Below are 26,092 nucleotides of genomic sequence, written 5' to 3' on the forward strand. Positions count from 1 at the left end.
AGTTTCTTTGATGATTTTCACTTGACGACGAGCAAACCAGCAATGGATCTGTCTTATCGTAAGACCTGTTGCCTCGCTCACTTTTCGTTTTTCGAATATATCAAGTTGAGATTTATTTTTGTACAGTCCCTCAAGCACTGCCACCGACTCTTCGGAAGTCGGCGGTTTTCGGGGGCAGATGATTGATGAGGCTCCTTGTGATAATGAAAAATTGGTGAATATTGAGGCAAATGTAACGGATTTGGAATTTTCGGTGGCTGATTGGTATAAGGAATCTGATTGTGAGAGTAAGAGGTGGGTGGATATCTGTAAATTTGAAACATTACTGGTTCAATTTTTTTGTCCGTCATTCAAATCCACCTTCTGCTGTAGAGACACGGTGTTGAGTTTTGGGAATATAAATTTTTGCAGTAATGAATTGGACCACTGAAATGATCTTCGTGACAGTTCATTGGAAGTTCAGGCATCGTATGATTGTTTGGAAATGAAGAGAACGCTGGTTGTGGCGTTAGCGAATAAGCAATGCTGGTATCAAGGACTTCTTGGTTGAATCCAGCGTACCTATTTGAAAATATCCCATTTGGTAGATTTCTGTAATTTTCACAGTCAAAATGAAAAGTCAATTTTTTTAATCTCAAGTCTGTACAGATCCGGATTGCGAATACCAGGTTGCTTCAGCAATAGGTACCTCCATTGATCCTTGGTAGAAAGAATCTAGAGTCTGATCATTGGGAATGGCTAAACATATCTTGATTTTTGTTATCTTTATTTTTTGTAGAATTGGTAGAACGTACCATAATTCGGGTTATATTCTATCATTGAATTAGCACCTCCCGATGACCAGGAAAAGTTTCACGCTTTCTAACACTGTAAAAAATGAAAGTCTGAAAAATCACGTTGAAAAAATGGGAAAATATCTAAACAAACGGAAAGTAAATTGAAAAAAATACTACATTTTTTAAAAGGACAAAGCATCTGAGATATTACAACATATGAAGGCAATAAAAACCAAAATATGAACAAACGCCCCCTCCCATTCTCCCTATTTCAAGAAGCGACCCACTCTCATCCTATAATTCACGTTAGATTGGAATAATTCTAGGTTTCTGTACAGTGCTCACTGTTGAGGAAAACCAAGGTTAAGGATGAGTTCAAATGAGAAGAAAAATGGAAGGATGCATAAGTGGGATGGGCCACAACATTCTATTAATTCAAGGAATATACTTTTTTGAGAAAAAGACAAAATTTTCACATCACAGTCTTGACTTTGATGATTAAAAAATGCTTCCGATAACAACCATTTGAATGTAAGTATCAATTTTTTCCAATTTCTCGATTCGTAAATTAAGAAAAAAACAAACTCGAATCAATTAAAAAAGGTTAAAAATCTTTTCTCTTTTCTAACGCTCTTTTCTAGTTTTTTTCAAAGGCTCTTTTCTAGTTTAGAGGTCCCAAAATAAAATAGAGGTCCCAAAAAAAATTAGAGGTCCCAAAATAAAATAGAGGTCCCAAAAAAAATTAGAGGTCCCAAAAAAGTTTAGAGGTCCCAAGAAAAAATAGAGGTCCAAAATACGAAAAACGCGCAGATGTTGGAATAATGTACTAGTATTTGAACTGTGCGAGTTTGAGTTTTAGGGTCTTATAGGATGACATGACTACTCCTAACAATTTTAGCTCCAATTCTCTCGCATCTTGCCGATGAACCCAATTTACATATGAGGAAAATTTGGGCAATACAGTAATGACTCCGTGATTATGCTGTCTCTCAGGCTTAGATAATTGTCAGAAAATATGCATTCCTAAGCCTATTAGAAGTATAAAATATATCATCACAATTATTTTGCTATAAGACCTCAAAACTTTAAATTCTTACACAATTCAAATTTTAGTACATTATTCCGGTATCTGTGCATTTTTAAGTTTTGGACCACTATTTTTTCTTGGGACCACTAAACTTTTTTGGGACCTCTAATTTTTTTGGGACCTCTATTTTATTTTGGGACCTCTAATTTTTTTTCGGACCTCTATTCTTTTTTGGGACCTCTATTCTTTTTTGGGACCTCTATTCTTTTTTGGGACCTCTAAACTAGAAAAGAGCCGGATTCTTATCAGTAGTGTATATCGTCAGTTTACAAAAAGAGAGAAATAAGCTGTTGGAGGAGCACCTGCGCAAAGACATAACAAAAGAGCCACGTCTTATCGCTGCCCTTTTACTCCCCCATATGTCTCAGCATCTGACACACCAGCGGTTTTGTTCTTGCTAATTATGAACACGTTTGTCTCATTATAATGGTGTCTTATGAAGGTGCTACTGACAGTATCTCGTCAAGGTAGAACATCTGCATGCCTAATTGGACACTCAAGATGCTAGATAAGGAAACTGTAATCTACTATGGGCCGAAATTGAGATTAAAGTTATGAAAATTTTATTGAAGAGTGGATTGGTTCAAAGAAAAAGATCAAATCGGAACAAATGCAGCAAAATTTCCGAAAAACAACATGATGAAAAATTTTAAGATTTTTTTTAACGATGTGATATTGTTCCAGGGAATTTGACTTTCACCTTATAATTTAGAAAATGAAAAAATATTTAATATATTAAAGCTTTTGGGATATAGAATATATTTCAAACAACCGTCATTTGGAAATTTTCAGTTGAAAAAGGAGTATTTTTAGTATTTGGTATACAAATTAATGAACTTGACAAGCTATTCAGAAATATGATACCAGCTTCCTATGGTTTGGGTGGTGCAGTGTCATTATAGAATTTTCGAATGTTTTCATCATGATATCGAACTTCGAGACCAGGTAATTCTACGATTGCTGCTCCCGACGGCTCGACAACATGCTCTGTGGAGATTGGGAATGCTGGCTGTGTCGAACCCCGGCTTGCAAACCGTAGATGATAAGGAGCATATCTCCACGTCTGGAGTTGCTCTCTGAAAATTGCTCAATACATTTTTTCTAAGTTATCCTTTTTTACCTTATGTAAATGTATGGCTCTTGTATATGATTTGTTGGACGAGGAGACATTGCGAAGTACGGCGGAGTATAGCTACAATGAAAATAATGGTTTGGGGTATTCGATAAATATTAGCTTTGTATAAAAATTTTCAAAACTCATTTCTCAACAATCTGTCTGATAGATTTGAAAACTACATTCACTAGCCACAATGATGAATAGTCTAGGTAAGACTAAAGCATTGAAAAATGCCTAAAACTTTTTGGCCAACTATAAATTGTTGTAACTTACGGTGTATATAAAGGAATAGCAGCGTGAGGATTGGAAGGAAGTCGCGAATTCCGAGAAGACGATGGTTCTCCATTCTGATGATTCTCATTTGGTCTTGAATTTGTTCTTCGAGAATGCTGACGAACTCTATAACTTATTAAAAATGAACATTTAAAAGTAATCTTTGTTTCTTACTGTTGATCGGACGTATCACTAGAAGTACGAAGTGATGTGCGACCTGATGCACGACTCACACGTTTCCGCTGTTTGTTGGCATAATATGTGATTTTAACTGTCGTGTTAGCAGGTATGCCAATGACAGCCTCCTTCGCCCCATTTTTATTGACTGGAAATTCAATTTAGATTTACTTAAGAAATTAAACATTTTACTATACCATATTCAATAGAAGTTTCAGAAACCCATCCATTATTACTACGGGAGGTTCTCCAAGGATTCATTGTCAGGTAGAGAAAGAGAAAAATCTGAAAATTAGGAGTATGTGTTTCTATAATAATCGAAAAAAAAACAGATATTCACGCAGAAGGAAACACTTTCCTGATATCCTAGAAAAGAATAAATGGACATGTTTGTAGGAAATGGTCCGCTATATATACAGGTAAGATGTCCCTCCTCCTCTTTTTCCGTCCTTTTTTGTAAGATATCATCTCCTAATGGTGTTAATTGTTTCATGTAAGCACCTGCCCTAATCCCATAATTGGTCACCGAAAACTCTAAAAAAAAACCGATCAGATGTAACAAAGAACAATTAAGTCAGATGCCAGGTGCATGAAAATGGAGAACAATGAATAGTACGGTAGACCATAGTTTTTGAATATCGATGTTTGACATCAGTGATTGAGAAAAACATAAAAGTGAAATTAAAGGAAGAAGATGTATCTTTGTGATGCGAAATCAGAAGAAAATACAGCTTGCCTGCATATTTCATTTATTTTTTTTGCATGCCTGTATATTTTCATACATATATCCTACTTGTAACAGGCCGGGCCGGGCTTTTTTCAGAATTTCCAAGACCCGGCCCGGCCCACCTCGGCCCGGATTTTCGGAAACATTTTTTCTGTCATTCAAATATTTTTTGGGGTCAACAGAAAAAAAATGGACGATTATTCTGACAAGAAAAAAGTTTTCTAGATAAGTGTGTTCATAAAAAATAGTTCTTTCAGAAAAAATTTCTGAAATTTCAATTTTTTTTTCAAATTTAAAGAAACCCGCGCCCACCGGGCCGGGCCGAGGAGACACGGGCCGGGCCCTGATTTTGCAAGTATGATATATATACATATGTGCATTTATTGAATTGCTGACTAACTGTAATTCTGAAATTCTGAAATTCTGAAATTCTGAAATTCTGAAATTCTGAAATTCTGAAATTCTGAAATTCTGAAATTCTGAAATTCTGAAATTCTGAAATTCTGAAATTCTGAAATTCTGAAATTCTGAAATTCTGAAATTCTGAAATTCTGAAATTCTGAAATTCTGAAATTCTGAAATTCTGAAATTCGGAAATTCTGAAACTCTGAAGTTCTGAAGTTCAGAAACTCGAAAATTCTGAAATTCCGAAATTCTGAAATTTTTATATTCTGGTATCCAAGATTCTGAAATTCTGATATTCTGAGATTCTTCCCGGATTCAGAAGGTCTCTGTAAATCTGAACAAACTTCCAAAAAACATTTGTTTTCTTTCAAACTTAATGTTTATTTAAACAGCATGTTAGGTTAATATTACTTCAAAATTTCTGTATTTTTTTACATTAAAAATAGTAATTTCGAGAAGAGCGAAGAGTTTCGAGGAGGGGAATGCGAGTAGTAAGCTATGAAACAAAAAAAGACAAAAAACTAATTGGAAGAAAAATAATATAAAAAACATTGATTTACTGGATTCGGTACAGTTTCAAACAACTGGACAACATGCGTACCTCAAGTCTTCGGTTCTTATATGTTGGCACAAAGCCAACTGATGAAGTCTGGAATTGATTGAATTTAACGTATTTTAGTCCAAATTTCATCTTTCTAACATGTAAGTTTGGAATTTTGATTTTGATATGCTTTCGTCTAGATTTACGTTTTCTATCAATCTGCTTAATTCTAGAAACCAACTCACCTGCCAAAAAATCTATTCCAAGCAATTGCGTCCAAAAATGATAAAAAACCCATAAGATGATAAACCCGTAATTTGAGATCTTCAAAAAAACCAATTTCTTGTTGAAAACCTTTTTGTTGCATACCTTTAAATTTCAAAAAGAATTCCAACAAAAATCAAAAGGGAGAGGAAGGCCATCCATGCACAAGGAAGCCTGGAAAAATTTAATTATGATTTTCATCAAAAATAAAACGTTAAAACTTACCAAGAAAAGAGATTTGTCTCCAAAGACTTAACGGAACCGCGAGTAGCAAGTGCAGCTTCACATCGTAACGTCGGAGACTAAAAAATGAATGTGCTTCTCGCCAGTGTAGTGAGTGGCAAACACTCTCTATCATCCGTGCGCTATTTCTCGCCAGCTCTTTTGTTGCGCTGTTCCCTGATCCGCCGACTGGCACCACATTTTCCGGACGGAGAGAAAAGCGTGGCTCTTCTGAACGCACGTAACATTTTCATAGAGTAAATGAGCCCTCTCAGTTTTCTGCTATCTTTCTCATTTTTCTTCTCCTCTCATCCCTTCTCGCCGTTTCCGAAAAGTGCGGTGCCGGTTCGTGGACCAAGGAAGAACACGAAAAACGAGCTGCAAAAAATAGCACACGAAAGATGGAGAGTCTTTCGAAACGGTTCTTTCTTCTTGGTAAGTTTTATCCTTCGAATTTTATTGAAAAATACCGTATTTCCTCTAATAGAAGCCCATGGGCTTATATTTTTCAACCTCTCTCTCTCTCAGTTTGGGCTTCTATTAGAGGTGGGCTTCAATTAGAGGGTGGACTTCTATTTTTCAATTAATAATTTTCAAAAAAAAATGTTGCTCAAAAAATCAGAGTTTTGACAATTCGGAAGTTAAAAATTCTTAACATCGGTGTTTTTTTTTAATTCGAAGTTTTTATTCTGCAATTCTAAACTCTAAAATTCCGATTTTATGAAATTCTGAGATTCTAGAATCTCAAAGTTTTAAATTCAGGAATACTGTAGATCAAAAATTAAGAAATTTTCAAGTTCTAAATCACAGTTCCCAAAATTTTGAATTACCTGTTTTCTCTAATAGAAGCCCATGGGCTTCTATTAGAGGGCGGCTTCTATTTTTCGAAGCACCTCGCGGGGTGGGCTTCTATTAGTGTTGAGCTTCAAATAGAGGTGGGCTTCTATTAGAGGAAAGACGGTATAATTACTTTTTTCCAGGCTTCCTTGTGCATGGATGGCCTTTTTTTTCCTTTTTGATTTTTGTTGGAATTAAATTGAAGATATGAAGGAATGGAAAAGAAAAATTTTTCAATGAAAAATTTATTTTTTCAAAGGTCTCATATTACGGGTACATCTAATGTGTTCTTTATGATTTTTGGACGCAAAATCTCAAAATGAAATTTTTTAAACAGGTGAGTTGATTTCTGGAATCAATTATACTGAGAAAAAAATCTAGACCAAATTAAATCGAAAACAAAATTTCGAAACTCATTTTTAAGTATGGAGAATTCGTGATAAAGGAAATTCGAAATTCAATAAGAAATTCACAATATATTCATATAATACACAAAAATGCTATATATTTTCAGGACTTCTTATGGAGACGGGTGTTCAGGGCTTTTTCTGGGCGTGGATCTTCAATGGTTGGATAAAATTGTAAATATTGTTGGTAATTATTTTAGTTTTTTATTCATTTTTCGAAATTATATTTATTTATGTTATAAGTTCCTTTTTTTCATAGTTCTCGATAGCTTTGATTGTTTTCAAATACCCACTTCTGCCACTGATCTTGTTTTAAGTTTGCTCCAATTCCCGTAGCCATATTTGTCTTTTGTTTTAGTTTCAAAGATCCGGATGCAATGTCCTCGTCAATAAAATAATGTGAATAAAATTTGATTTTTTTTCCTTTATGTTGTTGTTTCGTGTTCATGATAAAAATCTAGCAAGAATTATCATTTTATTGAAATTCCTTGGATTTTAACAAATCTTTCTGAGAGAATAAGTCGAAAATGAACTTTTAAATGATTTTTTTCCAATCTCATGTTAGAAAAAATGGTGGAATTCGTTACTATGAAAATAAATCATACGATTTTGTGCGCTGAAGGAAATCTCTATTTTGAATAACCGCGCTATTTTGCGGCGGCTGGCCTAGGAACATTCGCGCTCTTTCACCTTCTTTTTCTTAATGGAAAGGCATTCTGAAAGCATCAAATTAAAGCTTATCAGATTTTCACGACTGTTATCCGAAAATGGGTAGAAAACACATTCAAAGTAAGTTTTCTCTCAAAAAATGGTAGAATTCGTTAGTAGCAGTGAAACTATAAAAATATATCATTTGTTATTGTATGCTTAACAAAACCTCTTTTTTGAATAACCGCGCTGTGTCTTGCCGGCCGCTGGCCTAGAAACCGCTGTGGCCTTGCACTTCTTTTATTGCGTCGGGAAAGCAAATTCGAATGATTTTACCGGAACTCATCAGATTTCAATCATCTTTTTCGCAATAAAGATACGAAAATTGATTCAAAAGTGAGTTTTTTTTCCAATTTAAATTATTAAAAAATGTCGCACAAACTGTCGCACAAATTGAGCGGAAATTGATAAATCAGTGAAAATATTCATATTTTAGGCAGACAGCACATTACGGAGACCACTTCTTTGCCGAATCGCACTCTTCCGAATTGCACCAAAAAAATTTAAGATGGCTACTCAACAGCGTTAGCGCTCAGGAATCAATGAACAATGTGAAAAGCTAACCAAGTGCTGAATAAGGAGTATTTATTGGAAAATCTGGATTCTACATGTTTCGTGTAAAATGCGAAAATTCTATACAACTGTGTACTAGACTGCGGTTAGTTATTGGGATGAATCTAATGGTACTCTCCGATAGACATTTTTTCAGGTTACAGTGAACGTAAAACACGAACAATTGATTGCTTCAACAAGAGAGCTGCTTCAAATAAATGATGTCGGAAGAATGGAAATTCGTTTCGCAACACATATTCGATCATATCATCTGTCATCCAGTTTCGAATTGTTGAAAACCCCTATGGAAGATGTTCCTGGTGTTCATGATATATGCTTTCGACTATGAATGAAAATTCACGGTAACTGGACATGCTATGATAATGAAGAGAGCCAGTACGTTTTTCTAGATTCGAAGAATTCTGCCAACCAACAGCTTGTTACACATGGTCGTTCTCCTCGATACTTCTCGGCTGCAAGGTACATCTGTAAGGAACGTTTTGAGATTCACGACATCACTCAGCTTCTTTATTTGCGTCAACAATAATTGGAATTTCGACTGCATAACAATTGAGATCGCTTTCCGAATTCAATTTCATGATTTTGAAACATTTGAGACGAGTATATTTCGTGTAAAACTGAGAACTGCTGAACTGCTGAAAAATAATTAAATGATTCTTTTGATAATGATGCTTGAAAATTTATAACAGGAATAGAAAATACGTTATCAAATTAAGTTTTGAAATATTCAATATTCAATATTCGTTTCAGATTTGATACTGCAGAACAACTTTGACCGGTATTCAGGAACGAAGACTTTTTGAGAAGGATCATGCGTTTTTCTTCACTCGAAATTACGCGAATACATTCTTGATCAGCGTTTCTCCGACGATTGGAAGATATGAGTAAATCAAGTTGTCTGGTCTTGCTGATAGTCTGATCCGTGAAAGCCTTCATCACCCGCTTTTTATGTACTTTCTTGTGTCTGGAAAACATGAATTGAAATTGTTCTTCTACTGTTTTAAGCTCACCAAAGGATACAACCTTGAATTTCCATGTGATCCGTGCCAACATTCGTTGATCCGTCGCTTCGCAAGATTGTTCAATTTGAGTGGAAGGTTCCAGTTTTTTCTAAAGAATGATCAGGAGATGATGTAGTGATGTGTGGCATTGAGAAACGTCCTGATCTTCGACAAACTGATACCAAAAACTCAAATGTTAAGAGTGCTCCACGAGCCAGTGTTTTGCGTCTGGAAAAGATAGGATTTTTGAGAATCGGGAGAACTTCCAATTTTAAAAACTCACAATATGTCTAATTTTTTCCGAATATTGTGCAAACTTTTGAATCCTCAACACCAATAATGCAGTGCGAATCAGATACATGCAGGGAAAAATACTCCATTTTAGAGGCTTCTTTATTCACATTGAAGAGTTCTTTTGTTGAAACATGCAGCTGGTGCTTTTCCCGTCCATTCGAATCTTCAAAAAAATTTATCTCGGAGAGTATCATTAGTTTTGATCCAAACAATAACAGCAAAAATAATAATCTTCATCATTTAGAGTCTTGAGGAGGGCTTATAATCTGTGCAACAAACACCTTCAGTCCATCAGTTAAATTTGAAATTCCGCAAAGAAGTGGTATTCATTTTCCGTTGTCCGCCTGTAAAAAGAACAATTGTTCTAAATTTTCGATTCCGGTTGTTGCTCGTTAATAGCGCATTCTGCCAACGTTTTTCATGATTTAATGAAAAACTCACTTTTTAATTGATTTTCGGATTTTTATTGCAGAAAAATTGATAAAAATCCGACGATTCTCAATTTAATCATTTGAATTCGTTTTGCCGTCGCAACAAAAACAAGTGCAAGGCCACAGAGGTTTCTAGGCCAGTGGCCGGCGAGACATAGCGCGGTTATTCAAAAGTGAGGGTTTCTTCCGCACACAATAACAAATGATATATTTTCATAGTTTTTGACTACTAACGAACTATATCACTTAATTGAAAAAAAAAAACTTACTTTTAAAATTGTTTTTGACACATTTCCGCAGAAAAGGCGACCAAAATCTGGTGAAAATCTGATAAAATTCACTTAAATGATCTCGTTATGCCTTTTCATTAAGAAAAAAGGGGATGGAAGAGCGGGAAGGTTTCTAGGCCATCCGCCGAAAAACAAGCGCGGTAATTTAAAACAGAGGTTTTCTTCTGAACACAATCTTTGAGGTTTTTTGGACGAGTTCTGCATCGTCTGTTTTCCAAAAGCATGTGATAAGATTTAAATAAAATAACTAAAAATGTGATTATTATAAAAAGTTTAATTTAAACTGCGCAACAAAGTTTTAATTCTTAAAGAAAACCAGCAGAAAAGATTCAATTTTTATCAGATGAATGCAGAATTGAAACAAATTTAAACACGATTTGAATATCGGAAAAAAAAAACAATAAATTATTTTTGGAATTCAGGAAAAAAAAGTACCTGTCTAAATCCATTCCATTTTTTCACCTTTGTTTTCGAAAAATTCGAATGTCTTTTAATCTTCTTTCAAAAAAAAATACTCTTTTTTGTTTGCAATTTCCAGGTACATTTCACAAAGCAACGACAATGGTTCGTCTTGAATCAACACTTCCAGATTTTATCAGCAGTCTCAGGATCAAGACAAGCACGCAACACACAAGTACAACTTTAGATGAAAATTGTGATAAGTTTTTTTCATTATCTTTTCAAATAATCTTTCCGACATTTCGAGCTGGTTAAAAGCCGATCAAAGGTCCTTTCCACTGCCAAATACCGGTTAAAAAAGCATAAGTTTGAGGTTCTTGTCAGATTTCAAAGGTTACTGTAATTTTTTGTATTGAAACCATGTAAAATACGGTTAAAAAGACTAACAGAAGATCTGTCATCAAATCACTCAAAATAAGTTCCCGCCTTCTTTGATTACAATCCCGTGTTTGCTCCAACAGAAGCCGACGCCCTCTCTAAGTTTGATTATCTCGGTTGTCATAAATCATACCAAAAAGTTTTCAATTGAGAAAAATGTTGGAGATAATATGATAAACACTTTACCAGTTGATCACTTTTGATAACTCTTCAACGAACTGATATAATTGAGCTTAAAATCTTGGGAAAGGTTGAGCTTTTATCAGAGCAAATATGATATCCATTAATCAAACATGGAAATTGATCATAATCAGTTGTTTTGGAATTGTGAGCTCGACCCTGTTTTCTCAAAACTGTCTTTCATACTAAATTAAGCCCTTCTTCATATTTTTTTTTTGCACGTGACGCATACTCTATGCGTACACGGATGTTCGTTTTTGTGTTCTCATTTCTCAGCATGGTTTTTTCATTTCGTCATTTTCTCAGCCTTTTTCCCATTGGCTAGTTGCAATTTTATCATTTCTAAGTGAGAGACACAGGAACACTAACAAAAAAACGGTGTAGAAAAACAAACAGTGGTATGAGAAATGCATTATTTTATACAGATTTTTATCTTTTTTCTTTCTCTAGACATATGTTTGAACTTTCCCTTTTCAATCAATAAGAACAAAAGTTCTTGTCGATCATTTTGGACCTTGAAAATTATTTTGGTTCCAAAATGTGTAAAAACACTCTTTGAGAACGTCATCCAACTTTGTGCCGAAATATCTCATTTTCTGCAAAGGGTATAAACAAGTGGTCAACTGAAATATTTTTCATCACAATATGAGCAAAATTTTATTAGTTGACCGCTTTTTGATATGTTTCACAGAAAGTGAGATATATAAGCTCAAAAGTTATGGTTCGGGCGGCATTCTATTCGAGCGTTTACTGTAAGTATGGTTCTTTGAACAATTGTTGGTCCTTGAAAATGATTTGTTAGAATTTTGCACCTAAACGTCAGTATAATTTTTCTACTTTTTCATCCATTTCTCTATTTTTTTTTCAGAATACCATTGTTTCAATGCAAAATTTCTTCTTATTTCTATTTTCAAATATTAGTGCTATAAAAATAAGATGAATCATTCTTCTGGTCCCGTGGTTCCCTGTGCCTCTGTTCTGCGATTTTCAAAACTTTTTGGCTCACATTTGACGCACGAATACAGGAAACTGACTTTTTCAAACAAAAAGAGAAACCAAGAGAAATTTTGCATTGAATCAATGACAATTAGAAAAAATAACACATAAAAAAGAAAATGGAATGTGGGAAAATGAGGGATGCATATGGGAAACGGACACTTGAAGGAGAGGACAACTTTTTTTGGTTTTTCACCTTTCTGCCGTTTCAGTTTACTCTACCGTATCTCAGATGGTAGTGTCACATCACCTCGAGTGTTGGGTTTAAAACTTCAACTTCTTAATTTTTAGATAGGAACAAAATTTATATTTTTTTTCTCAATGTCTTTTTTTCCTTTAAGGAAAACACCTAATTTTTAAACTCATTGCTTTATTCAATAAACTCCACTTTCAGATGCTTTCCAATCAACAACTCGCTCCCCTTCTCGGCTATAACTGGCGCAGAGACTTGACTTCGGGAAATTTCGGCTCCGTTTCGGTGGTGGAAAAAGTTGACAACAATCCCGAGAAGAATCAAATTGCGATGAAAACAATAAAGCACGACGCGCACCGAAGCGAACGGGAATTCTCGTCACACATGAAGGCAAGCGAAGGAGCGGACCACGTCATAAAAATTTTCGCCATGGAGAATGTGGAACTGCAAACTGTTTTCTTCATGGAGCTCGCTTCGATGGGCGATCTGTTCCACCTAATCTTTGAATCTCCGTCCGCAGTCCCGTATCACCGGTTCTTCAAACATTTGATCGCCGGACTCCAACACATGCATTCAAAAGATATTATCCATCTCGATATAAAACCGGAGAACCTCTTCATCTCAGCAAACAGTAAGTGTTTATCTTATTATTTCTTTGATTCCAGAAAAATTTTTATTGTAATTTCTGGAAATCTGTTCTTTCCAGTTTTAGTTTCAAAATGCTCTCTAAAGATAGAAGAAATGAACTTAAAAATCATTTTGTTATTGAAACCTCATGTATTATTGCAGATGTGCTCAAGATTGGCGACTTTGGATTCGCAAGATCATGCAAAACTGACAACGGAGATGAAATTATGCTGGATAGAAAACGCGGAACACATGGTTACATGGCCCCTGAAATCTTAGTGGAAAATGCAAGATGGAGAGGACCTCCTGTAGACGTCTGGGCTGCTGGAATCGTGTTGGTGAATATGATCACAAAAAAAGAGCCGTGGAAGGATGCTGTGGAGAGCTAAGTTTTCCGCTAACTAATGGATCAGAACTTTTTTATTGGGATTCGATGTACTTACAGTACCGGTCGTTAAAATATACGAAAAAATTTTCAGTTGATTTTTGACCTGTTTGATCATATTCGGAAGTCTGGAGCTCGGTGGTCAAGTTTCCGATCACTTTGAAAAGTTTATATATTTCGTTTATTCGAAGGATTTGAAGAAATAAGGAGTGATGGTAACCGGGGAAAGAAAAGTTTGAAGGGTGCAAAACTGACTCCGATTGAACACGTTGCATCCACATAATTTTTTAAAAATTTCTATTGTTTCGGTATTGACCGATTTCTGAAAAACACCCCTGTTATGCATGTTTTTGTATTGAACCCCTGAAAAAACATGTTCCTCAAAGTCTGTTTCACACCCTCAAAAATTTTTAAGGGATCGAAAATTCGACATATGATCTTCAGACTCCTGAAAATGGTCAAAATGGACGAAAATCAACAAAAAATGCGGGTTTGTAAATCTTATTATCCGATACTGTATGTCAGGGACGCCTAAAAGTTTAAGAGACATTTTGGAGTTTTCAATCACCAATATAAACACAATTATCAGATTTTTTCAGAGATGCGGAGTTCAAGAAGTACTCGCAAAATGCTATGAATCGAATGAAATTCCATTGGGGACAGCTTGGAAATGCCACCAGTAAGAATTTTATCGAAATAATACAGTTTTGCATAACTTCATTTCCAGCCTTGGTTCTCAAGATGCTCGAGTGCGATCCAACAAACCGAGTCAGCTACCACTTCATTGAAAACCATGTCTGGTTCAAACAAAACGATTAATGGTTCTTCAGTTCCTCCGTTTTTTTTTGAAAATCAATACCGTATCACTTGTAAAAAACCCATTTCACTGCCAATTCAACTTAATGTATCTCAGTTTTTCTTTTGTGAACTTTTTGAACCTGTTTTTTACCAAAATAATTGAACCATCCAATATTTTGAACTAGAGCATGATCATGCTCTTTTCTGCCATCTTTATTCTCTCATAAACCTGTATTTTCACGTTTATTAATTTTTTCGTTTAAGTTAACAATACATCAAAAAAGATGGCACGGGTCTCAAAACTAAACAAACGTTTCTCTTCCACGCATTGCGATTTCGAATTCGTCTTCTTCTGGAATATCCGTGACAAACCAGGGGTCCTTGATAATGTCTTCGATCGTGATCCTGAATGCAGATTGCACTTTGAGCAATTTTTGAACCAATTCTGTAAACAATTCGACTTGAATTGAACATAAACGGAGATAACTCACTTTTTGCCATTCCAAGACTTTTCCATTCGAATTCCATATTTTTGTATTTGTCATCAAAATACTTCACAAAGTTTTTGTCACTGTAAAAAAGATTTTCAAAGCTAAAGATGTTGTTTTCATTGAACTTCTGACAATGTAGCTACTAGGTTTCCAACAAATCTTTAAAAAAAGAGCGACACTAACAAGCAATCATCAACACCTTGTAAACCCAGGTTTTTATCAGATGATGAGTAGAAATTCGCTTATCTAGATACCTCTGAAAACATTTTTTTACCGCTAGCCAGTTACAAAAAAATGAACGAATATTCAATTCTCAGAATAATAAATAATATTTTATGCTTCGAAACGTTCTAGAAGTTGAGGAAATTGCTATTTTGCAATAAAAAAGCGATTTTCGGTACTAGAACGGGTATAACTTGGCTGAAAGTAGCGAGCGGATTCTGAAATTTTCAGAAGTGTCTAGATAGGCTATGCTTAACTTATCCAAAGAGTTTCCCAACATCCGCATTAACAAGGTACTGAGTTTCCCTTGTACCTCTCTTCAGGAATATGCAAACTTACTTCAAATCAGCTTGTTTCCACAACCGCTTCATTGTAAGCAACTCCACTAGCACAATTCCTGCAGCCCATACATCCAATGGAGGCCCTTTTGACTCCATTCCGCCGATGAAGAGTTCAGGAGCAAGGTGAGTCCGCGTACCTTGTCTGCCTTTCAACCAGATCTGTTTACCACAGTCGGTTCTATATCGCTCCGCCATTCCGAAATCCCCAATTTTCAATTTGTCTGAAAATAGTTATTCCTTTTTCATTTTCTACGTTAACCGCTTACTTGGACTTTTCAAAAACAAGTTCAAGAGTTTGATGTCTCTGTGAACCACGTTTTTCTTGTGGATGAAATCTAGTCCCCAAATTAATTGACGGAAATAGTTCTGTGCAAGCGATGGATGAAGTGGTAGAGTACATCTACTTCCCAAATCACCTTGATCAGCAAAATCGATGATGAAAACCGCTTCAGTGCCAGCCACATACATAGCAAACATTTCAATGATATGGTCCGATCCAGCTTCTCTTCCGTATCCAAACACAAATCGATGAATATCGAATTCCATTTCATATCGAGTTGAAGCACTGACGCGTTTCATCACAAACACTCTTTTCTCCCGGTCCTCAATTTTTTTGTCTACAACCGAAACGTTTCCAAATCCGCCATTTTTCAAATTCCATCTCCAATTGTATCCAAGTTTAATAGCCATGGCTGGATTTGAAATCATCTGAAAGTAAGCATAACAAATGAGAGAAAAAAATTACGCCGTTAAACTAAAAATACCGAACAATCTGTAATAGAAGAGCCCCCTACTGTCAACTTTGAGCTTATTCATCTCAATTCCTATGAAAGATATCAAAAATGTGTCAACTAATAAAATTTGTATCACGATACCACCAATATTTTATCAATTATCAAAATCTGATATTTTTCACAGAAATCTGGATAATTGAGCTCAAAGTTGGCTATTCGAGCGGGCTTTTATATGAGGAAATTCGTTAATTTGTTACAATGAAGAAGCCACAAAAATTAACAGAATAAAAACCAAATTTCTCTTCGAGCTTTCATTCCACGTGCAGGTTCCACCTCTCAAATGTCTGTTCATATACATAGAAGCAGGCGGGGATCATAAAAAAAGTTGGAAGAAGATGTACTCTTTCAGATAATACCGCAAGATATGACGGTTTCTTTGTATTAGGTTGGTGCATAAGTTTCTTTCGATTTCGAACGATCAACTTTGAAAATTGATATCTAGTCAGCGGGATGGTTATTCTTGAAAGATGTTTTTTTGTTCGATAGAGTATCTCACGAACTTCCTTTATAGACTGTGACTCATTACTCCCTCTTGTCGTTCGCGAGCATGCCGCTTTCTTTCGTCTCTTACCGTCTACACTTTCTGAATTGCATTTTATTTCAATTTCTTTCTGGTTTAAAAAGGCATGTTATCCACAAGAAAATGAAAGAAATAGATGAAGATGGATCTCTTACTACTATTACCATCAAGCATGGGTCAATCAATTCGAAGACAAAAATTTAGAACTGGTAGACGAAGATCGGTTCGGAAGTTGCACTTGGACCTATTTAAGATTACCACTAAGACCGATTCGCTTCAAACCACTTGTAAAATGTCAAAGGCGCTGTCAGTTAGTCAACCAAGTGTTGTGACCGGATTGAAGTCTCTTGGCAACTTCAAGAACTCGGTCGATTAGTAACCTATGCTTCGAAGGACGACGATATAGATCGCTGTGTAGACATGAGCATGTTTCTCCCATCATTTCTTGGCACGTTCAGTTAGGTGAATGATTTAATTACTGTAGATGGGAAACGGGTAAGTTACTCTATCGATGTACGAAAGGGTCAGTTGATTGCCAAAGGACATCTAGCTCTGGACGTCCCGGAACCTAAATTTCCCATGAAAATGGGTATGCTACGTGTTTGATGTTCTGTCGAAGGAGTGAAGACTGGGAATTTTTAGATGAATGTACCAATATAATGGCCGCCATATAATTCATAAGTAGAGAAATTGATATTGGCAGTCGAATCGGAACAAGGAGAAAAGATCAAGGTTTGCTTCCAACACGACAGTGCAATATCGCCTGTCTACAGAGGATCAGCCAAAAACTCATGATGTTTGCCTGTATTATTCTTTTGTACCCATCGTATTTTCCGGACCGTACGCTTCCGGATGAACGGTTGTTTGGGTCCCTTAAACGTCACCTTGATAGAAAAGACTTCAGTTGAAAAGATGACACAAAAAAGGAGTTGACCCACGTTTTCAATCGCAGCTCTCCTCGTTTTGGGCCGATGGAATCAAGACATCACCAGAGCGTTATCAGACAACAATTAATGCTCATGGACATTATTTTTATTAATCTAGCCTTTGAGAAAAATTATGTAAAAATTTTTTCCTAAATCGGAAGAAACTTATGCACCAACCTAATAATTCGATATCATCATGAGATGTCAACAGTGGGAGACGCTTAATTCATTTTTAATTTACAATGTTTACCAGTGTCCAAATTTTTAGCTCAATGCGTCGATAATTTTAGATTAAAATTAAAAGATAATATTAAACTCAGAGAGGTGTGAACAAATCTTAAGTTTAGAAAAGCTGACTTGAACTAATAACGACTAAGTGCATTTGAGCTCACTTATCTTGGTCCCATCAGAAACTATCGGAACATTTTCCATTGATAAACTGTCTATTATAATATCATCAATATTTTTTCAGTTTATAATTTTTAATAACTCTCGAAGAAACCGAGATAATTGAGCTCGAAGTTCTACCTAACTTGACGGCCGTATGGTGATTTATTCCGAAAGCCTTGCGGTTGGTGAAGTATTGAAAATCTGTCAACTGATTAAATGTGGGTCATGATGTCACTAATATTTCATCAGTTGACAGATTTTTCATAGCTTTTGTATAACATAAGATAATTGAGCTCTAGCTAGAAATGGGGTTTTGGAATTGAGTTCCTGTTACGGTTGGAATAAAAAAAGTTATTTTTTCGAAAAATATAACAACTCTGGTAGTTTCCTGAAACTAGAAACTGAACCAATTGTTCGAATTTCTCAACATTCTAATCATAAAGCCATTCAGTTTTTTATTCTCTATTGATACTAGTCGGAGTGAGATTAAATTGGTTTTGGAGAAAAATGAAGCTAAAAATTTGAGGTACGAGAAACACTGATTAAGTTTTTGGATTGAGGAATAAAAAAGTTTAGAATTTTTGAAATACAAATCGATTAGTAAATCAAAATGAAGAACTGAAATCTTAAAATTTCTTGAAAATCTGTTTTACAAAAGTGTGAGGACAATGAGTCAGAAATTTAGAATTTGGGAAACAACAAGACCCGAAATGTGACTCATCCAAAAATGAAACAATTCAAATAACAGTTACAAAAGCAGCAAAAGCAAATTTTAAAGTGTTTCAATATATGAACATTATTCAGAAGGTCACAGTTTTTGCTCTTAATAGCGGGGGCCATGAGAAAAGGGAACCAAGACAAAAGAGGGGGGGGGCAACTGGAAGAATTATGGCCAAGTTAAAAATTACCAAATTTATCAGGTTTTGCGGTTGTTATCATTTGAAAAAATGTATTTTTAAATCAAGGTCCGAAAGTTCCAATCGTCAGAATTTGAGTCACCGAGCCAGTTGGATCAAATATTAGGTTGGCGGGAAAGTCTTTGTCACTCTGTTTGTTTAATCACTGTTCTCGTATATGGAGGCTGTGTATGATATCGACTCTAGTAATAACAAGGTGATAAGAACCTTCCATATAAACAAGTCCCCATTTCCTTCCCTGCTCCTCATCTGTAATTGAAACGATATGTTTGTTCCCACTGCTATTCACATCAGACATGTTTTGATTTACCTCTTCCTATCTCACACCACGATGAAGGATTCGGAAACTTTCTTGAAGAATGTGTACAACACACATGCCCCTCACTACAATACTATTCGCAATTGGTTCCATCGTTTCGAAAAAGATGACTTCTCGCTCGATGAAAAGGATCGCTCTGGGAGACCCCGTGAGTTGGATTTGGACAAGCTGAAGCACGCATTGCAATCGGATCCATTTCAATCTAGCCGTGAACTAGCTGTCACATTCGGAGTTCACCATAGCACAGTCCTTGAAGGTTTGAAGTCTCTTGGAATGAGAAAACTTTTTGGTCGATTCATACCTCATCACCTGACTCAAGCCAACCTTGACCGCCGAGTCGACGATTCGATTACTCTTCTCACTCTCCACGCGGGCGATCGATGGCTGGACCGGCTAATAACCGGAGATGAGAAGTGGGTCTTCTACGATAATCACCACAGGAAATCCCAGTGGGTTGGAGAAGGAGAGAGCCCACAGGATGTCCCCAAACCCGGCCTTCATCCGAAAAAAGTTATGCTCTCTGTGTGGTGGGGAGTGGACGGCCCCATCTACTGGGAACTTCTGCCCGAGGGCAAAACAATAACTGGAGACCTCTACACTACTCAACTACGAAACCTCAAGAAAGCAGTCGACCGTTCGGCCCTGAAAGACAAGAAAGTGTACTATCAACATGATAACGCTCGCCCACATGTTTCGAAACAAGTGAAGCAGGAGCTGATGGGATATGGATGGAATGTTCTCCCTCACCCCCCGTATTCTCCTGATCTTGCTCCTTCCGACTATTGGTTATTTGGCGATATGACACGTGCCTTCGAAGGAAGAAGCTTCAATTCCCGTGGAGCGGTCGAAGCGGCACTCAAACAATACTTTGCCTCACGCCCGGCTGGATTCTACCGCAATGGAATCCATAAATTGAGGGAACGTTGGAGACATGTTGTTGATAATGATGGACAATATAATTAATTATTCGGTTATTTTTTCTTTGAGAAATAAACTATTGAAAAAGTGACAAAGACTTTCCCGCCAACCTAATAATTGAACCATGATCCTTATTGAAGAGCATATAAAAATGAAATGCGTTCAATATTAGAAACATACTGTAGTTTTCGAAATCGTACGACAACCTGGAACGTTTGTTTTTCATACACCATCACTAACTGTTAGAAAATTCACCAAAGATTTTTTGTTCTGAAAATGTTTTTTTCATTTATTCGACGTTCATTATTAGACTTATTACAGGCGACATCCATTTTTCTATGCTGAATTTGTTTTTGCCTCATCTCATATTATAAGTGAACTGTGCAAAAATGTAAACCTGTATGCGTGTTCTGTTATCAACGTATAATAAAGAAGCATGCGAAAAAAATTAGACACTTTTCTTTTTTTTTGTCTCCTCTCTGAAGTGCACTCATTTTCTTCATCATTTCTTATCAGTTTGCCGCTGCTCCGAATATTTATAGTTATTGCTGTTTTGGTTAATTGTGTAATTCTTGTCTGCCGACTTTTCAGTTTGTCGGAAAGTCTAAGATGCAGAAATTTTATTTTTGTTTGGTACTTCTAGCTATTCTGTGTGCTCTGAATCTAATATGGGAATGGTCCGATTTCATTATTTGTAATATGAATTTTCAATTTATTTGGAAAATAATCCGAAAAGGTAAGCGGACGTATTATCTAACGACATTGTAAATATTAAAAACATTCATGTCTGCAATTTCCCTTTGTCTTCAATTTTGTTATTTTCCACGCTTTTGGATTATCCTTATCGCTATTCCATCATCAATAATGTTTAGTTGTTGTAAATTTATTTCATATCAAAAAGTACAAAAATTGTATGACATTTTTTTTCTAGAATCGTTTGGATTTTTCTGACAAATGTCGAGTACATGTCGGACAGGGCGGAGTAGTCTTCGTGAACTATTTCAAAATAATTTTTTTAGTCCGCTTCTTCTCCAACTAAGAAATCCTCAATCTTAGGAGGACCGAGAGAAATGAATATAAACAATTTTCGTTCCTCAAACCCATTATTTTTATTCTTCAGTTTTTTGCCGACATCCTCCTTCTCCTTTATGTCTATTTGGCATTTTTCAATTGAAATCAGAATCTCGAAATTTCCATTTTTCAGAAATGCCCATAAAAAGATCAAGGCAAAACGATAGAGAAATTTCTGAGAGTCCGTCTACCACCAAATCCTTGCAAGTGCCCTTGGAAACGTCGTTCTTTGCGACGGTCTCGAGTTTGGTGCCTTGGATCGTTGTGGGAATCGAAAAATTAATTGAGAATCTGGACATCACTACTTGTTTGGCAATTTTCGGAGTGGTTTTTGTTGGAGCGTTGTATTCAATTCATGTGATTGCTCTTTGCTATGGGTAAGTAATTTATCATTGTTTTTTGGATGAACTTCAGAGGTCAAACATGTCAAGAGTAGGAGAGCTTTGATACTTTGAGACATGTCTTCGTACAGTAAATAACTAAAATTTTATCCGAAAATAACCGATTAGGTGGAAGATAACCAACATTGAGTGTCTAAAAAGTGTTTTAATTGAACTTTTGTTTTTGAACATTTCTAGAGTCTTAAAGGTGGGGGGACAGGAGATTTTTCGTAGTTTTTTTGTAGCTAGGGTATGCATTCTACCGTCACGGTGTACAACACTTAATGTCACTCTGCGTACATCTGTCGTCCTCGCCTTTATGTATGCAATCGGGCGTGTGCTTTCTCTTTGCCCGCGTGGCTCAGTCGGTAGCGGCGCCGCACCCTCAATCATCGCCCTCACAAGTTCAACTCCTCGAGGGGCATCTTTGAACGGAATTTCGAGAACATTATTTTTTTCATGTCCCCCCACCTTTAAATCGAGTATAAAATCATTTTTTTTGTTAAACAATTTCTCTGTGAAATCATTTCTTATGAAGATATGTTGCGTAATACAATGGACTGTTTTTCATTTATTTGAGTGGTTAATTTGAAATTTTTCAAACCTTTCTGTTTAATATCATATCGCTCTATTTCGTAATCGTTTCGAAAAATTGTCATTGAGAAAAAAGTTCTATATTCGTTCAGCAACTTCTGAATTTTTCTCGTCCATCAAACCAGTGATAAACACTTTTTCAAAAACTTAAAATTGACAGTATTCCATTGAAATGGCTAGTTAGGCGCATAATTTTGGTCAACACTGCTAGACTGAGGAAAATTATTAGAATAATAGCTGAAAACCTGCACGAAAAAAGATTTTCAGAACCTTTCATCTCCATAAGGTCAATGAACCGGACACTTTTCTTCCTGGAGTCTCGATTATCAAGCCAATAATGGGAACCGATGAAAATCTGGAAACAAACTTGGCTTCCTTCTTCACTGCACAGTACCACCAGTTTGAACTGCTCTTCTGCTTCCATTCCCCTGAGGACGTTGCTGTCCCCGTCGTGAAGGCCCTTATCAAGAGATATCCCGACGTAGACGCCACTATCTGTTTCCGTAAGTTAGCTCATCGTTATTTTTCATGATTTTTTCCAGAAGAACACGAGATTGGGTTCAATCCCAAAAACAATAACATGAATCCGGGATATACGACTTCGAAGTACCCACTGGTCATGATCAGTGACAGTACTATCTTCACGCGGCCCGATGGTATTCTTGATTTGGCCAAGAGAATTATGAGCCAGGAAAAACTAGGGTTAATAACACAAATTCCATTTTGCATGGATCGCGTTGGATTGGCCAATTGTTTTGAGCAGGTATAAGGGAATTCCGAACCCTGAAAAAAAAAACGAAATAAAATATTTCAGGTTTTCTTTGGAACAGCTCATGCCAAGATGTATCTTGCTGGAAACTTCCTTGGATTCAATTGCCCAACTGGAATGTCGTCGATATTCAAAAAAGCGGCTCTAGAAGAATGTGGAGGAATGGCAGCATTCAAAGATTATATGGCAGAAGACTACTTTCTTGGCAAACTTATGGCTGCACGTGGATACAAATCTGGAATCTCGAATCAACCAGCGCTTCAAAATTCAGCGGCTACAACCTTCAAGTCATTTGCGAATAGGGTGAGCAGATGGGCCAAGTTGAGAATCGCCATGATGCCTCAAGTTATTTTTGTCGAGCCTCTTCAGGTAACACAATTAAAAAAAAATCGTATTTTCCAATAATGTTTCAGGATTGCTTCCCAGCTGGCATCATCTTCGCACTCAGTGTTTATCATCTTTTCAACATCAACATTCCAATGACTATTTTCTTGAATTTTCTGTTCTGGATTTTCATGGATTATATGATAATGAGAGTCATGCAGGTGTGGAAAACTAAATATTCAGGATTCCATTAAAAGGTTTATTTTCAGAATGGTCCGCTTACAGTGTCTCTCGTTCAATTTATTGGTTTTTGGTTGTTTCGAGAACTGTCGTCTCCAGTGATCTTCATCAAGGCTTTAATGGAACCTTCTGTTCGCTGGAGAAATAACATCTTCCATGTAAAGTGGGGTGGCAAAATTCGTGATAGGAGTTCTGTCTGAGAAATCCTTATTTTGCTTTACTTATTCGTTTTCAACAGCATTTGGTGATTGAAACGTTTATTTTTCCAAATAAAAAGCCCCCAGGTTTCCCCAAATTTCGAACTTTTTTTTAATTGTTCTCATTGCGGCTGACCGCTTCTGAGACCAAAAAATCTATTCTTATCATTTTTCTTTGTGGAGTTCTGATAATTCCATAGATCTCTGTAAAACTGTCAGTTTTGAAAATATGATATTTTGAGTTCTGAATCTATGTTTTTTTTGTCTTTTTCAAAAATCAGTCTAATAAATCGGATTTCCAAATCTCTTCATTCTTCTAATGCAGTTACCATAAACACTCTAGTAGAAGGTCAACCTATTTCAGAAGTTTTAGCGCAATTATCTCAATTTCTACATAAGATAACAAAAATCGGCTCTTTCCGGGAAGAACGGTCCTATCTTTGAAACAAGGGTTCTAAGAATTCAAACAACGGTTCCATTGGCCTGACAACTGCCCCAATGTTCTGACAACGGTCCCAAGTCTCCGAAAATAGTCCCACTGATACAACAACGGTCCCAACGAAAGCTCACTAAAAATACCGAGAAAAACATTTCAGCGACAAAATTGCGAATTTCGATGATAATTGAAATTTCTGTTTTTTTAACAGCATGTTTGTCAGAGTGTTTTGTTTTCAAAACTGAAATTCCCAAGAAAGATTCTCAAGGATTTCCAGAATAATTTCCAAGAAAGCCTGGTTGGGACCGCTGTCGTACCATTGGGACCATTATCGGAGAGTTGGGACCGTTCTCGGAACGTTGGAACCGTTATCGGATCAATAGGACCGTTGTCGAAGGTCGTTGAGACCGGCGGTTCAAAGATGGGACCAGTGATCCCGTTTTGAGACCGTTCTCCGGAAAAAGCCAAAAACTATACTGGCTCTATTAGTTCTTCGAAAATTGAATCATTCTATCATCACACTACTTTTTCAGAATAAAAAACTTCATAGAACTTGGTGTGAACATGAAACGAATTTAGTATCCCTATTCCATGATAATCTACTGATTTTCCAAACTATTATTCTCCTTCGATATTCACGCCTTTCCAGCTAATGTTCTGATAGAAAAACGTTTTTCCTAGGAAAGTGTACATAAATTTGGTCTCCTAACCAATTCTTCTGTAAGAGTTTTTACAATCAAAATTCCCATCCCTCAAGGATTCCGTTCCCAAAATATAATACCTTCATCTTTACGGAGAAAAAAACAACTTCTGTGACCTACTTTTCTGAAAAGTTTGACCTAATTATTAATTCTCATCTCTCAAGGATCCCATACTCCTAACTTGGGACCACTACCTATATAACTAACAAAAATACAAATTTGACCTAGTTAATGTCGCCTGATGACCTGATTTTGATTTTATATCAATTGCTCTTTCCAACCATCCAATATGGTACCTCTACCATTAAAACCCATAAAATTCCAATTTTGACCTAGATAGAGGTACCCTTTGACCTAGTTTCGCAGCTGACCCAATTTCATGTTCCAATCTTCATCCCCACCCATCATAACCACCCACCCCCAGTCACTCACCCTTCAAAAATAATAAAATCCTGGTGCCCTCAAAACAATTTAGGGTGACCTTCCACGTTTCATGGTCGATGAAGGGGGAAATCCTTCAGAAAAATCATTCTTTTTCACCCTCCTGATTGGTGACTTTTTTCGCTCTCTCTCTCCCTCCCAGCGTCTGTTTCGAAGGTAAATTTGATATTTTTTTCAATGACAAGTAGTTGGTGTGTATAAGTGATAGTTGGGCAAAAATGTTGAATATATTTTGGAATTTAGGTCACGCCAAAAATAAATTAGGTCATCCAGAAAAATCTAAAAAAAATCAGAAAAAAGTCAGAAAACGTCATATAAATAGTTATAAAAAAGTGTTGAGCATATTTTGGAATTTAGGTCACGCCAAAAAATAATCAGGTCACTAAATTTTGAGAGAAAAACAGAAAGAGTCAGAAAAAATCAGCAAAAGCTACAAATTTTCACTGCAGAAAGGAAAATTGAATTTTTTTTCAGTATGTCTGGCTACGATAATCTGCTGATTAGAGGATACCAGCTCTCTCGATTGATTGGCCATGGATCTTATGGCGCTGTCTATCAAGCGATTAGCGGCTTGGATACCATTGCCATGAAGGTGTCAATGCAGGAAGAAGACCTGCTTATCGAAGCATCGGCTCTACAACTGTTATACTACAGTAACATTTCCCCGAGATTCCATTTCACTGGCAAATATGGTCCCTATCACATAATCGGTGAGTTTTTTTCATACATAAAATAAAAACAAGTAGGCTGATTTTTCATAATACCTATGTAAATCATTAACTTCAAGAAACTTAACTGAAAAACGTGAAAATTGAAGAAATGTTATTTTTTTGGAAAATACGCCGCTTGTCATGAAGTAGTTGTGCTATTTTATTTTGATATTCACACTCAATTTTTGAAAAGCTAGTATTCCAAAAAATTATGCATCGATAGAATAGTATCAAAGAACGTTATT

At 36.1% G+C, this 26,092-nt stretch overlaps 5 protein-coding genes across 5 annotated transcripts; 3 read left to right on the forward strand and 2 right to left on the reverse strand.

The window, feature by feature from the left end:
* Window positions 1-2,734: 2,734 nt before the first annotated feature.
* Window positions 2,735-3,569, reverse strand: CBG26776 (the record flags this gene model as incomplete). The annotated part of the gene is made up of 4 exons (XM_045240781.1): window positions 2,735-2,939; window positions 2,984-3,055; window positions 3,254-3,379; window positions 3,487-3,569. The coding sequence occupies 4 exons, from the start codon at window positions 3,567-3,569 to the stop codon at window positions 2,735-2,737; spliced, it is 486 nt and encodes a 161-aa protein (XP_045098832.1).
* An 8,968-nt stretch (window positions 3,570-12,537) lies between these two features.
* CBG08885 lies at window positions 12,538-14,167 on the forward strand (the record flags this gene model as incomplete). The annotated part of the gene is made up of 4 exons (XM_002648671.1): window positions 12,538-12,967; window positions 13,126-13,297; window positions 13,948-14,027; window positions 14,076-14,167. The coding sequence occupies 4 exons, from the start codon at window positions 12,538-12,540 to the stop codon at window positions 14,165-14,167; spliced, it is 774 nt and encodes a 257-aa protein (XP_002648717.1).
* A 281-nt stretch (window positions 14,168-14,448) lies between these two features.
* On the reverse strand, window positions 14,449-15,890 carry CBG08884 (the record flags this gene model as incomplete). The annotated part of the gene is made up of 4 exons (XM_002648670.2): window positions 14,449-14,591; window positions 14,638-14,717; window positions 15,199-15,421; window positions 15,467-15,890. 4 exons carry the CDS (start codon window positions 15,888-15,890, stop codon window positions 14,449-14,451), a joined length of 870 nt encoding a protein of 289 aa, XP_002648716.2.
* A 1,415-nt stretch (window positions 15,891-17,305) lies between these two features.
* On the forward strand, window positions 17,306-17,422 carry CBG26775 (the record flags this gene model as incomplete). Its single annotated transcript, XM_045240782.1, has 1 exon — window positions 17,306-17,422. The coding sequence occupies one exon, from the start codon at window positions 17,306-17,308 to the stop codon at window positions 17,420-17,422; it is 117 nt and encodes a 38-aa protein (XP_045098831.1).
* A 3,768-nt stretch (window positions 17,423-21,190) lies between these two features.
* CBG08882 lies at window positions 21,191-23,562 on the forward strand (the record flags this gene model as incomplete). Its single annotated transcript, XM_002648669.1, has 6 exons — window positions 21,191-21,432; window positions 22,297-22,532; window positions 22,572-22,792; window positions 22,844-23,167; window positions 23,212-23,343; window positions 23,392-23,562. The coding sequence occupies 6 exons, from the start codon at window positions 21,191-21,193 to the stop codon at window positions 23,560-23,562; spliced, it is 1,326 nt and encodes a 441-aa protein (XP_002648715.1).
* Window positions 23,563-26,092: the final 2,530 nt, after the last annotated feature.

Source organism: Caenorhabditis briggsae, assembly GCF_000004555.2.
Source record: "Caenorhabditis briggsae complete genome, chrX, whole genome shotgun sequence".
In the NCBI taxonomy this organism is placed as follows: Eukaryota; Metazoa; Nematoda; class Chromadorea; order Rhabditida; family Rhabditidae; genus Caenorhabditis; species Caenorhabditis briggsae.